General features: G+C 41.5%; 1 protein-coding gene across 1 annotated transcript; it reads right to left on the reverse strand.

Moving 5' to 3' along the window:
• Nucleotides 1–13,401: 13,401 nt before the first annotated feature.
• Nucleotides 13,402–14,633, reverse strand: WFDC10B (WAP four-disulfide core domain 10B). The gene is made up of 2 exons (XM_026455202.1): nt 14,514–14,633; nt 13,402–13,532 (listed from the first exon to the last, which is right to left on the reverse strand). The coding sequence occupies exons 1-2, from the start codon at nt 14,602–14,604 to the stop codon at nt 13,402–13,404; spliced, it is 222 nt and encodes a 73-aa protein (XP_026310987.1). The 5' UTR covers nt 14,605–14,633.
• Between the last annotated feature and the right edge of the window lie 983 nt (nt 14,634–15,616).

Here is a 15,616-nt window from a genome sequence, read left to right on the forward strand (position 1 = left end):
GAAGCAAAAAGGGCCTGAATAGCCAAAACAATTCTAAGCAAAAAGACCAAAGCTGGAGGCATTATACTTCTGGACTTCAAACTATACTACAAGCCTACAGTAACCAAAACAGCATAGTACTGGTACAAAATCAGAAACATTAACAAATGAAACAGAATAGAGAACCCAGAAATAAAGCCACACACCTACAACCATCTGATCTTCAACAAAGCTGACAAAAACAAGCAATAAGAAAAGGACTTCCTATTCAACAAATAATACCGGCATAACTGGCTAACCATATGCAGAAGAATGAAACTGGACCCCCACTTTTCACCATATACAAAAATCAACACAATATGGATTAAAGACATAAATGTAAAATCTAAAGCTATAAAGACCCTAGAAGAAAATCTAGAAAATGCCATTCTGGACATTGGCCCAGGCAAAGACTTCATCATAAAAACCCTACAAGCAGTTACAACCAAAACAAAAATTGACAAGTGGGACCTAACTAAACTGAAGAGCTTCTGCACTGGAAAAGAAACTATCAACAGAGTGAAAGACAACCTACAGAATGGGAAAAAATATTTGCAAACTATGCATCCAACAAAGGTCTAATATCCAAAATCTATAAAGAACTTAAATCAACAAGCAAAAAACAAACAAAAAAACTTAAAACGGGCAAAGGACATGAACAGACCCTTCTCAAAAGAAAACATACATGTGGCCAAAAAGCATATGATAAAAATGCTCAGCATCACTAATCATTAGGGAAACGCAATTCAAAACCACAATGAGATACTATCTCACACCAGTCAGAATGGCTGGTGTGGAGAAAAGGGAATGCTTATACACAGCTGGTGGTGTAAATTATTTCAGCCACTGTGAAAAGCAGTCTGGAGATTTCTCAGAGAACTTGAAATAGAACTACCATTTGACCCAGCAATTCCATTACTGAGTATATACCCAAGGGAATAGAAATTGTTCTGCCATAAAGACATATGCCTGCATATGTTCATCACAGCACTGTTCACAATAGCAAAGACGTGGAATCAACCTAGGTGCCCATCAATGGTGAACTGGATAAAGAACATGTGGTATGTATACACCATGGAATATTACATAACTATTTTTAAAAACGAGATCATGGCCTTTGCAGAAACATGGATGGAGCTGGAGGCCATTATCCTAAGTGAATTAAGCAGGAACAGAAAACCAAATACCACACATTCTCACATAAGTGTGAGCTAACCATTGAGTACACACGGTCACAAAGAAGGGAACACTAGACACTGGGACCTATTTTAGGGTGGAAGTTGGTAGGAGGGTCGGATTGAAAAACTACCTATCGTGGATTATGCTTATTACCTGGATGACAAAATTATCTGTACACCAAACTCCCACAACACACAATTTATCCATCTAACAAACCTGCACATGTAGCCCTTGAGCCTAAAAGTTGGAAAGGCAAAAAAAAAGAAGAATACTGTATTGCTAAAAATGTTAACGATTATCTGAACCTTCAGCAAGTCAAAATCTTTTTGTTAGTGGAAGGCCTTGCCTTGGTGTTGATGGCTGCTGACTCATCAGGGTGGTGGCTACTGAAAGTTAGGGTAGCTGCAGAAATGTCTTAAAATAAGGCAATGAAGTTTGCCACATTGATTGACTGCCCTTCACGAACAATTGTGCTGTAGCATGCAATGTTGTTTGATAGCATTTTGCCCACAGTAGAATCTCTTTCAAAATTAGAGTCAATCCTCTCGAATCCTCCCATTGCTTTATCAACTAAGTTTATGTGATATTCTAAATCATTTGTCGTCATTTCAACCATTCATTTCCTTCCTCAGCATGGTTACTAGGAGAAGTTTCCATCTCAATAAACCACATTATTTTCTCATCCATTCAGGTTTTATCATGATTCCAGGAATTCAATCACATCTTTGGGCTCAACTTTAACTTTAGTTCTCTTGTTATTTCCATCACAGCCGAGGTTACTTACTCCACTGAAGTCTTACACCCTTCAAAGTGATTCATGAGAGTCGGAATCAATTTCTCCCAAACTTCTCCTAGTGTTGATATTTTGGCCTTCTCCTGTCAATCATGAATGTTCATCTAGAATGGTGAATTATTTCCAGAAGGTTTTCAACTTACTTTCCCAAGATCCATCAGTGAAATCACTATCTATGGCATCTATGGCCTTATAAAATGTATTTTTTAAACAGTCAGACTTGAAAGTTAAAATTGCCCCTTGCTCTAGGAGCTGAAGAATGAACGTTGTGTTGGCGAGCATGAAAACAACATTAATCTTCTTGTACATCTCCATCAGAGCTCATGAGTGACCAGGCACATTGTCAATGTGCAGTAATATTTTGAAAGGAAACTTCTTTTCTGAGCAGTAGGTCTCGAACACAGACTTAATATAAATCATCATGTAAATAGATGTGCTATCATCCAGGCTTGGTTGTTTCATTTCTAGAGTGCAGGCAGAATAGATTTCGTACAATTCTGAAGGGACTGGGGATTTTCAGAATGGTAGATGAGCATTGGCTTCAACTTAAGGTCACCAGCTACACCAGCCCCTAACAAAAGAGTTGTCCTGTGCTCTCTAGCTAAGAGAGTCCTAGATGGCATCTTCTTCCAACAGAAAGCTGCTTCCTCCACATTGAACATCTGTTGTTTTGCGTAGACACCTTCATCACTTATCTTAACTAGATCTTCTGGGTAACTTGCTGCAGTTTCTACATCATTGCTTGCTGCTTCACCTTGCTCTTTTATTTTATGGGAATGGCCTCTTTCTTAACCTCATGAACCAACCACTGCTAACTTCTCTTCTGCAGCTTCCTCACCTCTCAGCCTCAATAGAATTGAAGAGAGTTATAGTCTTTCTCTGGATTAGGCTTTATCTTAAGAGAATGTTGTGGATGGTTTGACATTCTATTCAGACCACTAAAACTTTCTTCATATCAGCAAAAGACTGTTTTTCCTTCTTATCATTCATGTGTTCACTGGAGTAGCCCTTTTGATTTCATTCAAGAACTTTTTCTTTGCATTCCCAACTTGGCTAACTGATGCAAGTGACCTAGTTTTCAGCCTGTCTCAGCTTTCGACATGCATTCCTCACTAAGCTTTATCATTCCTAGCTTTTGATTTAAAGTGAGAGATGTGTGACTCTTTCATTTGAACACTTGAAGACCATTGCGGAGTTATTAACTGGTCTAATTTCAATATTGTTGTGTCTCAGAGAATATGAAGGCCCAAGAAGAGGGAGAGAGATAGGGAAAGAGCTGGTCAGTGAAGCATTCAGAACACACACATTTATCAATTAAGCTCATCATCTTATACGGGCACAGTGCCCCAAAACAATTACAATCAAGGACCACTGATCACACGTCATAATAACAGATATAATCATCATGAAAACGTTCGAAATATTATGAAAATTACCAAAATGTGACACAGAGCCACTAAATGATCACATGCTTTTCAAAAAATGACACTGAAGGCTGGGTGCAGTGGCTCACGCCTGTAGTCCCAGCATGTTGGGAGGCCAAGGTGGATGAATCACAAGGTCAGCAGGTCGAGACCATCCTGGCTAACACAGTGAAACCCCATCTCTACTAAAAACACAAAAATTTAGCCCGGCGTGGTGGCGTGCACCTGTAGTCCCAGCTACTCAAGAGACTAAGGTAGGAGAGTGGCGTGAACCCAGGAGGTGGAGCTTGCAGTGAGCCGAGATTGTGCCATTGCACTCCAGCCTGGGCGACAGAGCAAGATTCCATCTCAAAAAAAATAACAACAACAAAAAAAATAACACTGATAAACTTGTTCAAGGCAGGATTGCCACAAATCTTCAATTTGCACCTGCAATATCTAAGAGGCACAATAAAATGAAGTATGCCTGTAGTAATAGAGTATATCTCATTGCCTACTATTAGAATTAAGTGAGCTAAATGATGTGGTTTTTTAACAACATCTCAAGTAGATTATCAGTAATTAATGGTAATAGTACACAAAGTGGAGAACAAAAGAACCATGCAATTAAAACTTTAATTTAATTTTTAGTAAATTTTAAAATTTACTAAACTTTTGAGTAAGTTTGTGTTGCACCAACTTTTTTTGCCAGTGTGTTCAATCCAATTCCTTCTTAAAATTTTATTTTTAATTGACAAATAATAATGATATATATTTATGAGGTACAATGTGATGTTTTGACATGTTTACATTGTGGATGATTAAATCAAGCTAATTAACAAATCTATCACCTGACATAGTTATCTTTTATAATGTGGCAAAAATATTAAAAATCTACTCTTTTAGTAATTTTAAAATATATAATGTGTTACTATTTATCATAATCACCATTCTGTGCAATAGACCCCTAAAGCTTATTTCTCCTGTCTAATCAAAACTTCATATCCTTTCATCAACAGAATCCCTTTCCCAGTTCACCCCCTTCTCCAGCTTCTGGTAACTACCATTCCACTCTCTACTTCTGTGAGCTGGACTTTAATTTTAGAGTCCACATGTAAGTGAGGTTATGCATAATTTGCCTTTCTGTGTCAGGCTTATTTCACTTATCATAATGTTCTCCAGGTTCATCCATGTTGTCACAAATAACAGAATTTCCTTTTTTAAGGCTGAATAGTAGTCCATTGTCTATATATACCACATTTTAATCCATCTATCTGATGATGAATACCTAGGTTGATTCCATATCTTGGCTATTGTGAATAATGCTACAGTGAACACTGGAGTGCAGATATCTTTTGACATGCCGACTTCAATGTCTTTGGATGTACACTCGGAAGTGGGATTGCTGGAACATATAATAATTCTATTTTTCATTTTCTGAGGACCCTCCATGCTGTTTTCCAAAATGGTTGTACCAATCTACATTCCCACCAACAGTGTGCAAGGATTCCCTTTTCTCCACATACTTGCCAACATTTATCTTTCATACTGTTGATAATAGCCAATCTACCAGGCGTGAAGTAATATTTCATTGTGGTTTTTATTTGCATTTATCTGATGATTAAAAATGTTGATCTGAGCTTTGTCAGCAACAAGTAAAAATAAATAAAAAGAAACGCTGAGCATTTTTGCATATATCTATTGGCCATTTGTATGTCTTCTTTTGAGAAATGTCTATTCAGGTCCTCTGCCCATTTTTTTAAAAGGGTTATTTGTTTTCTTGCTTTTGAGTTGTTTGAGTTTCTTATATATTTTGGGTATTAGCTCCTTATGTGATTTATCATTCAAATAGTTTCTCCCAATATGTGGGTTGTGTCTTCACTGTGTTGTTTCCTTTGCTGTGCAGAAGCCTTTTAGTTTAACACAATATTATTTCTCTATTTTTGCTTTTGTTGCTTGTGATTTGGGAGATCATATCCAGGAAATCACTGCCAAGACCAATGTCATGAAGCTTTCCCACTATGTTTTCTTCTAGTAGTTTTTACAGTTGCATGTCTTACATTTAGGTCTATAATTCATTTTGAGTTTATTCTAGTATAAGAGGTAAGATAAGGGTCCATTTTCATTCTTCTGCATGTCGATATAGTTTTGCCCACACCAATTATTGAAGGTACTGTCCTTTCCCCATTGTGTGTTCTTTGGGTCCTTGTTGAAAATCAATTGACCATAAATGTATGGGCTTATTGCTGAAATCTCTAACCTATTCCATCAGTTGATGTGTCTGTTTTTATGCCATAGCATGCTGTTTTTATTACTATACCTTTGTAATATATTTTGAAATCCAGCAGTGTGATGCCTCTATCTTTGTTCTTTTTGGTAAAGTTGGCCTTGGCTATTCTGGGTCTCCTGTGGTTCCATATGAAGTTTCAGATTCTTTCTTTCTATTTCTGTGAAGAATGACATTAGAATGTTAATATGGATTGCACTGAATCTGTAGACCACTCTGGATAGTATGGACCTTTTACCAATATTGATTCTTCCAGTTCAACGTAGGATAGCTGTCTGTAAGTTCCTCTAGTAAAAACACACTTTACTGACAAACTGGATTTCTCTGGTTGCTTTTTGGTTTCTTGGCTCCTTCAGCATTTGGGGGCCACTTTGCACATATGGCCCTCACATGAAACAGTCCTTTTAGCATTTCTTGTAAGACAAATCTAGTGTTGGGTAATTCTCTCAGTTTTTGTTTGTTTGGGAAAGTTGCTAATCTCTCCTTCATGTTTGAAGGGTAGATTTTTGAGTTAGCAGGTTTTTCCTTCAGCACTTTGAATATAACATCCCACTGTCATCTGGTCTTCAGGGTTTCTGTGAAAGCCATATTGAGGCTTCATCTAATGTAATATGTTTGTTTTTTCTTCCTACTTTGAGTATTCTTTCTGTCTTTGATTTTTGATAATTTTATTATTATATGTCTTGTGGATTTCCTGTTTGGGTTGAATTTCACTGGTGACTTCTCAGCTTCCTGCACCTGGATGCTGTCATCTTTCTCCAGATTTGGGAAATTTTCAGCCATTATTTCTTTAAATATGCTTTATGGGCTCTTTCTCTCTTGTCTTCTCCAGGAATTCCAATTATGCAGAGGTTAATTTGCCTGATGATGCCCCATAATTCTTGTAGACCTTCTTCATTCTTTTTGTTTTTTCTTTTTGTTCCTCTGATTGGTGATTTCAAATGTTCTGTCTTCAAGCTTGCTAATTCCTCTGTTTGCTCAAGTCTGCTGTTAAAGTTTTCTAATGAGTTTTTCAGTTCAATTATTTTATTCTTTATTACTAGCATTTCTATTTGTTTGTTTGTTTGTTTGTTTTCATTGTTTCTATAAATCTTCAATTCTTCTGAGCCCATTCCTGGAGCTTTGTTGGTTTCTTTTGATGGTATTGAATATTCCTAAGTTTTCACAATCCTTGTATCTTTACACAGATGCCTGCATATTTGAGGAGACCGCCAACTCTTCCAGTTTTTGCAGGTGCTCTTTGATGGTGTTAGACCTTTACTTCTTAGTATTAGAACTTAAACACTGGCCTGTTGTTGCTTCACACTGTAGAGAGGGCTTAATAGTGAGCATCAGAACTAAAACATTGCACTGGACCTAACTCATTGCCCTGTCATTGTTTCCCAGTGTGAGGAAAACTTATAGTGAGCACCAGAGCTTAAATGCCCTGGAACTATATTGCTGCCCTGCTGTTGTTTCTCAGTATGGGAAAAACTTAGGTGGGTACTGAAAATCTTGACCTTTTGGTTGTTTGTGGGCCAGGGAAAGGCTTCACATGTGCCCCTGTGCTTGCGGATTTGGGCCTTCCCATAAATTTTGTCCCCTGCAAAACTCTGGCCCCACCCAGTCTCTTCAATGTGGCATCCCCACTGATCAAAGCACTGAACAACCACCAAGATCCACATGCCAGTTGCTGCAATCAGTGCCCTACTCTTTGTCCCCAATTCACCCCAGGTTGTCCAGCCCTTTTGGTTCTCTAGTGGGATGAAACTGCAGTGGACTTAACATTAAGATTCCTAGACAAGTGGGAAGATCAAATATCCACCTCCAATTCCTTCTTCTCATCTCAGCAAATGTGGGTCTAGGGAAGTTCTCTGTGAGTGGTATTATGATGGCCTGGGAGAGGGGGTGGCAGAGGTTGAAATGACCATTTCTCTTACCTATCACTGCTACTCTCAATTCTATGAGTCCAAGGGGTTTCTCCACTTCTCAAGTTCTGGTGTATTCAGGGTGGCATTCTTGTCTTTGAATAGTTTTTCATTTTATTTTAGTGTCAGGAGGTGATCCCAGGAGATCTATTCTGCCATCTTGTTGACATCACTTCCCAGTTTAGTCCTGAGATATCAGGGAAGGATTAAGAAGCACATGGTTTTCCCCATCCTAGGAAAATTCTCCAGGACAGGGCAAACCAGTTCTTGCACCAGAGACACATCCACAGAGTAGCCTTTCTTGTATTGTCACTCTCTGCAGCTCATATTCTTGTTCTGGGCTGTGAGGCAGGCACTAAGGACACTCTTTAGGTAATAGTGGAACCCAGAACAAAGAGAAGGCAAGCTGGCCTCAGAGAAGAGAAAATTTGTCTTAAGTTTTTGATGTCACAATTTGCGTCTTTTTATAGTTTGTATCCCTTAACAAATTATTTCAGGTTTCATTGTTTTAAATAGCTTTGTCTTTTAATGTTATTAGAGATATAATTTATTTACCCACTGCCATTACAGTATCAGAGTATTTTGGATTTCACAATTATTTACTTTTATCAGGGAACGTTATACTTTCATATGTTTTCCAGTCACTAATTAGTGTCCTCTTCTTCAGCTTGAAGAACTCCCTTTAACACTTCTTGCAAGGCAAGTCTAGTAGTGATAAACTGTCTCAGTTCCTGTTTGTCTGAGAATGCCTTTATCAACCCTTCATTTTCGAAAGAAAAGATTTCTGGGTATAGTATTCTTGGTTGACAGGGTTGCTTTATTCAGGATTTTTAATATAACATCCCACCTCCTTCTGGCCTACAAAGTTTCTGCTGAAAAATCTGCTGATAATCTAAGGGAGAGTTCTCTTGTGTGTAACAATTCACTATTTCTTCACTGTTTTTAAAACTTTCTCTTTTTGCATGTATGGCAGCGGGGAGGGTGGTGAGTATTCCAGTTTCTTCCATCCTATGGTGAAGGTGAGTGCCGGTATTTATCTCTCCCTCTCTCTGCACTAAGCTGGAGAGATAATCTGTGACAGATGCCTGTATTTGTGTTCAAACTGTACCCTCTGATCCTGGAGAGATAGCTGCTTGATATGGTTAGAATCTGTGTCCTCATGCAAATCTCATGTCAAGTTGTAATCCGCAATGTTGGAGGGGGGCCTGGTGAGAGGTGATTGGATCGTGGGGGTAGATCCTTCATGAATGGTTTAACACCATCTCTTTGGTGCTGTTCTCATGATAGTGAATGAGTTATCATGAGATGTGGTTGTTTAAAAGTATATAGTACCTCCCCCACTCTGCTCCTACTCCAGTCATGTGAAGATGCCTGCTCTGGCTTTGTCTTCTGCCATGAGTAAAATTTCCCTGAGCCCTCCTCAGAAGCAGCTGCTGCTATGCTTCTTGTATAGCCCATAGAACCATGAGCCAATTAAACCTCTTTTCTTTATAAATTATGCAGTCTTGAGTATTTCTTTACAGCAATGATAGAATGGACTAATACATGCTGAAAGTGGGCCCATTGTATGTCCATGTCTTTGTTTTCTGTAGTCCCAGGCCACTTACGAATGCAAAGTTTCATTGGGAATGCAAAGCCCCATTAGTCCCCAAAGCTAGATTGATAAGGAGACAGTCCCTTGGATGGAAACTATAGAAGTTTTTGTAGTCAGTACATGGACAAACTTCTTCCAGGAAGAATGGGTCAACTGGATTTATCACTGGGATGAACCAAAGGAAAGGGTCAGAAAGTGCTCAGCTCAAGCTCAGGATGACAGGGAGCTACTCTTTCTCCCCTTAGGTCCTCAGTGCAAATTCATTAAAAGCAAGGTCATCAAGTAGCCACCAAAAGAGTAAGCAGGAAACCCCTTGCAGAGAGAAAATGGGAGCTGAGCATTCTAGTCCCTTTTCTGCACTGCTCCCAGGAGATGTAGCCCCTGGAAGTGTTATTATGCCCATTTAAAACCCCTTTTTTGCCTGGGTGCAATGGCTCACACCTGTAATCCCAGCACTTTGGGAGGCTGAAGTGGGTGGATCACTTGAGGTCAGGAGTTCAAGACCATCTTGGCCAACATGGTGAAATGTTGTCTCTACTAAAAATACAAAATATTAGCCGGACATGGTGGTGCATGCCTGTAGTCCCAGCTACCCAGGAGGCTGAGACAGGAGAACCGCTTGAACCCAGGAGGTGAAGGTTGCAGTGAGCCAAGATTATGCCAGTGTGCTCCAGCCTGGGTGGCAGAGCGAGACTCTGTGAAAAAAAAAAAAAAAAAAAAAAAAACACTTTGTATGAGATCTGGGAAGACTTGCATATGCATAGTCCCTTCAACTCTTAGAGCTAGGAGGTTTCGGTTCAGGTGGTAGCTGCTATAAAAGTTGGGCCACTCAATGCATGGCATAAACCCCTTAAGGGAGAAACAGGGAACAGCATTTTTAAGCCTCTTTTCTGCACTGCTCGAAGATTTTGAGGCCCCCAGAAGTACATGTGCACCTGTATAAATCTACCACTTCTGTCTGTGGTCTAGAGACATTCTCATATGCCTAGTCCTCTCTGCTCCTGAGCTGGGAGTTTTAGAGTGCAATCCTTCCAGTAGAAGCTGCAAAAGTTGAGGCATTCTACATGTGGACAAACTCTCTTCAAGAAGGAGTAATAGACCTGGAGTTATCACTGGGGTGAGCCAGGGGAAAAGGCTTGGGAAGTGCTGATCTGCTTCTGAGGCTACCAGCAAGCTATTTGCCTCTTCAACTCCCCAGTGCAAGTTAATTAATGCAAGTTAATTAGAAGCCCAGACACCAAGTAGCCCCTAGAAGAGTGTCATAAACCCCTCCCAGAGAAAAACAAGAAGCTGCATTTTTTAAGCCCTTCTCTGCACTGCCTCCAGAGAGTGAGACCCCTGGAAGTTCTTGTTCTGTAGCGTAAAACTACTGCTTTCCTGTAGGTCAAAAAGACTTACGTATTCCTAATCCCCTCCACTTCCAGAGTTGATTAATTGAGCCGAAGCATGGGGAATTTCAGAGATAAAGTACTATATGTGAGACACAAACTCTCCTCTCTACAGGGAGAAGTTGTGTATTAGGGATTCCTTTCCTGGTTGTATGGCAGTGTCCAAGGTGAAGTTCATGCTTGAGTGCGCCTCAGCTTTTCCCACTCATTTGATGCAGATGTTTTTTCTCAGTTGCCCAGTGGGTAGGAGTCTTTCAATTGGTTTCTGACTTTTTTCAGAGAGAATCAATCAGTGAATAGTTTGTTCAGTTTGTTTCTTTGTGGGTGAAGGGAGAGTCATGAGTCTCCTATTTCAACATGTTGCTGATATCATCTAAGGGTAAGCCTTTAGACTTGGCAACAATAACTTCTGGATAGGAGACTTCCCTTGAATCTTTCACAGCATGAACATTCTAACTATTTTTATGCTAACATGCATTTCACAGTGGAAGAAATCACAATCACCAAATGCAACCTTACATTTCAAATAATCCTGTAGTTCATGAATTAGGCATCCTGAGTTTGGAGTAATGCAGACTGTTAACAGAAGTAGGGGAGGGACAAACATTGCTGGTGACGACATTGGTATAGGACCACCTGTGAGCATCAAATGCAGCCAAAGTACAGAAACAAGGTAGGGGCAGATCAGTGTCATGTTGCATACATGAGATGGCAGCATCCTTCTAGAGTCTTCCCATTTACATTCACTTCGAAAAGCAACACGGCCTAGGAGATATAAAGAGAACAAACAATGCAAAAGCAGTGGCAACCATAAGACTATGTGCTTGCTCTCAAACACAACAGGCCTCATGTCTGATTCTTTTCAGGCTAGAACTTGACATTTTGGAAATCCAGATTTTGGAAGAATTTGCCTTTGCTTCTTCCTCTGCCTCCAAGACATTCATGTTCTTCTAAGGGTCCTCACTACTTTACACAATATGAGAGCACATAGATGTTTTCATAGGAGAGAGAGCACACAGTCATAACCAAATGGGCACTCCTTTCAGCTTTGAGTTCCCTGGGGCACTATGAGTTGTCCAGAGAGCTCTCCGAAACACAAGTCAGGGCACCAGTGATTAGAAGAAAGCAGAACAACTGCTTCCAGTAAAATTCATAGTCTATGATGCTTATGCCAGTGACATGGGATAGGTCAACCTGACACCCACGGCATGTCCACATGGTACAGTGCACTGAACTTGAATGGGGGAGGTTATTCTCTATACAGTCCCTGACAGGTAAATTTGCCTCTCTTAATAGTGTCTCCTAGCAGTGTTTGGAGATGGCCTGAGATGACACTTGCTAAGGGAGGCTATTTGAGGAAGCACCAAATAAGATCTCTTGGAGACCATGCCCTTATAGCCCACCTACCTCTGATGATGTCTATGTTGGTGGTTGATGATGATCTCTTTTCTAAGACTCCCTTGTCCAAGAAAAGCTCTTGAGAAAGGTGAAGACAAACCTGAGATACACAGAGCCTGGTGATGCCTCAGAGCTGGCTCACAGCCTCTGGTCTGATGCGGGAAGTTTTCTTCTCTGATGTCTCTTTCATTGAACGGCCCAGCAAGAAGCACTAGATTGGAGCATAACACCTCACACCTGCCTCTGGGCATGGCCTGTCCTCCTGAAACCTCTTCACATTTGACTCCGTGTTCCAATTAGCCACATGTGACCCAACCCTGGATCTAGCCCCAGGATCATTTCAGAGGAGAAACGATTGCAGAGTAAGGGAGAGTCTGTACCACAGTGGTTAATTTCCACTAACTCACAGTAGGATGACAGGCAAGATCTACTGCCACTCTGTGTCAATTACTCCTTAGCAACAGCAGCATGAACCACCTGTTCCCCACCCTTTGGTGTTCCTCTTGATCAAAAGAAAAGAGAATGAACCCCTAAGGAAGAGGGCTTGGGAAAGATATGGACTATCCAGTTAATGGAGAGTGCTGGAGTATTCGATCCTGAGACCCAAATTGGGTCCCATTAGAGGAGTAGCCATGTTGGTGGGTGCAGGATAGGAGGAAGTTTGGGGTTGGTGCAGGCACTCACTCTCACTAGGATGCCTCTGGTCTCAGGTAATGGAGAGAACTGAGCAACAAGTGAGCCCAGAGGAAACATTCTCTTCCGGCCACATCATATCCTCTCACTCTCTTATGGCCTTAGGCATGTCGCTGGCCTTCCTGGGACTCATTCTCTTCATTGTAAAGAGAGAGCAATCTGAAGCTCAGAAAGAGATTGAGGAGCATGAGATGGGGGTGCACCAAGGCTAAGGAGACCAAAGCAGTGCTTGGAGGCCTCCCACTCTTCATCTCGGGTTTTAACTGCCACCCATCTCATGCTTAATGGGTCCTTCTGACTCCAGGGTGAGAAATGTTCTTAGCATCGGGAGATGCTGCACATGAGCAGTTCCTCCCCCTGGGAGTACTGGTTCAGTGAGCAAAACAGCAAGGGGCTGGGCCTCCTGAGGCTGGCAGGGATACATGGGCCAAAGAGGAAGAGGGAGGGTAGAGAAGCATAACCAGGGAGAGAAATCGAACACCAGGACACAAGACGAGTGGGGCACCTATGGGGGCTACTGTGGGCTCTCAATGATCACCTGTAGTGGCAGCAAAACAGGCAGGATCCCTGGGCATTTGTTCTGGTTTATTTGACAGGGACAGGGAGTTCAGACAGCAGGGAGGGCGGCATTCCTGTTGACGTTCTTGTGCTGATGATTTGATGTCCTTGCACTTCGGATGTGGGCAGTCTTGGATGGAAGGGTTCAGGGAGCAGGATACACATCCCAGCCCACACTCCCACTCACAGGATGCTCATGCAAACGTTCCCACAGAAGGCTGAACAGCATATGTTATTTGCTTCACACTTTTGGAAATATGAACAGTGGTGGATGCATAGATCTATGCTGGGTCGCTTCTCACAGACCTTGATTCCTGAAACGGTGCAGAAGCAGGGTCAATGAAACCATGCACCTACAGAGCACCCTTCTCAAGCTTGAAGTTTCTCCATGGCCCCAGAACCAAGGCCCCCCTGACCACCATGACTCTCCTGAATTCTTCAGGGAACTTCTTTCCAGCCCATCACCAATCCTAGTGATTGGCAGTATCTTAAATCCTATCTCCCTGCCCTGCATCTCACCCCAGTAGACCTCAATGCCTGGGTTTCCTGGACTCACCATACACCTGCATTCAGAACTCTGTCTTCCCATTAATCATAGTGAAGTCACTCCCATAGGAGTCACCTTAGTGAAGTTGCCCCCATAGAATCTACAGTTTGACCCTGAGAGCTCAAAGAAGCCTGAGACATTTTCAAGCCCTCCCCTATTCTCCAGAATTTGCAGAGCTCAGAAAAGAAGATGAACTTGCCTTTCATCTCTCCCTCTCCTCTCCTCACTGTCACTGTCCCTAGTATCCCTTCCCATCACCACTCTCCTGGCTCCTTTGATGATATACTTAACTTTGCCCTGTATATCCCAACTTTTCATTGCTCTATGTCCTTTTTACCCTACACTTATACCCATTTCTACACCTACACCTACCCTCATAACCACTTCTAGATGTTTACTCCTCACAAATGTGCATAAATCAAAGAATAATTGTCTTGCTTTCCCATTGGATTCTCAGTCCTGGTGCACCTTTCACTATGGGATGTACCATTTGTCTCTAAGTATTGGGAGCAAACAACAAAAGATGTAGGTTCCCCCTTCATTCCCACTACTAATCCCAAGGCCAGGTAAAGGGGTTGGAGGGCCATGGTTTGGAACAGTCCAGAGTCTGCACAGCATTGTGGCCAGAGCTTTGGCCATACAGGATATGCAGACAGGTTCCAACTCCTAGGTCCTACTCAGACTGGACATATCTCCTCCGTTCCCCCTATCCAACTCCCCCTCACCCATCCAGCAGCCCATCACCTACTCTGCATCCTCATCTTGTCATAGTATCCTCCCTGAGCCTGAAGCAGCAGCACACAGAGAACCAGGACAGGCAGCAGAGTCTGGGGTGCCATGACTCTGACCAGAACGTGAGTCCTAAGTCTGGCCCGGCAGTCACAGACTTCCCTGCAGAGCTGCCTGTGGAGAGGGAAGGAAAGAAAAAAGGAATGATCTTGAGCTCCTCGCTGCCTCCACTGGCCAAGTCAGGGCAGAGCAAGAGTCCTTGCTTCCTGCCTTTGCCTTCTCCTAGCCCTGTCCTTCTCCATACAGGATAGGGCTTCTGCAGGAATGATGCCTCTTCTCACATAACCAGTCCTGTGTTCTTGCTAACAGAGTTTTTCTTTTCTGAAAGGTACTATTTATTTCTGCTTTCTAGTTACAAAATGCTTTACAGAAAAAAAGAAAAGAAAAAATATCATTTTTTTAAAGGTGCTTACAATTAACCCATATTTTATTACATTCTCTTTTAGTTCTTCTGTAAACCATCTTTTATTTTCTCATTTTTGGATCACCTATTTTTTGTTACCTACCTTCTGCCACCTTTATTTAGTCATGCAAATATTTACAATGTCATTATTTCTCAAAAAGAAACGACATAAGTTTTTTTTGGGGGGGTGAGGGTAGATACAGATAGACACTCCAATTTCCATAGTTGTGAAGGCAGAAATCATATCATGAGCCCCTTTAAGAGGTGACTATTTGCATATAATGGATGTGTTCATGATAAATTCCTTTTTTTTCTTTTAGACAGAGTCTCACTCCACACCAGGCTGGAGTGTAGTGGCGTGATCTTGGCTCACTGCAACCTCCACCTTCCAAGTTCAAGCAATTCACACCTCAGCTTCCTGAGTAGCTGGGATTACAGGCACGTGCCATCACACCCAGATAATTTTTGTATTTTTAGTAGAGATGGGTTTCCGCCATGTTGGTCAGGCTCATCTCGAACTCCTGATCTCAATTGATCTGCCCATCTCAACCTCCCAAAGTGTTGGGATTACAGGCGTGAGCCACCACACTTGACCTAATTATAAATTATTCTTAACAATTCATTACACAAAACCCTATATGATTGAGCTATATTTTTAA

The sequence above is a fragment of the Piliocolobus tephrosceles genome, chromosome 20 (genome assembly GCF_002776525.5).
Source record: "Piliocolobus tephrosceles isolate RC106 chromosome 20, ASM277652v3, whole genome shotgun sequence".
NCBI lineage: Eukaryota > Metazoa > Chordata > Mammalia > Primates > Cercopithecidae > Piliocolobus > Piliocolobus tephrosceles.

What these genes read in the sequence shown, in the direction of transcription:
- WFDC10B (XM_026455202.1), bottom strand. Translation starts at nt 14,604, where the DNA reads ATGGCACCCCAGACTCTGCTGCCTGTCCTGGTTCTCTGTGTGCTGCTG. An exon ending in TGACAAGATGAGGATGCAGA is followed by an intron (nt 13,533 to 14,513) that starts GTAGGTGATGGG and finishes GCACCGTTTCAG; the next exon opens with GAATCAAGGTCTGTGAGAAG.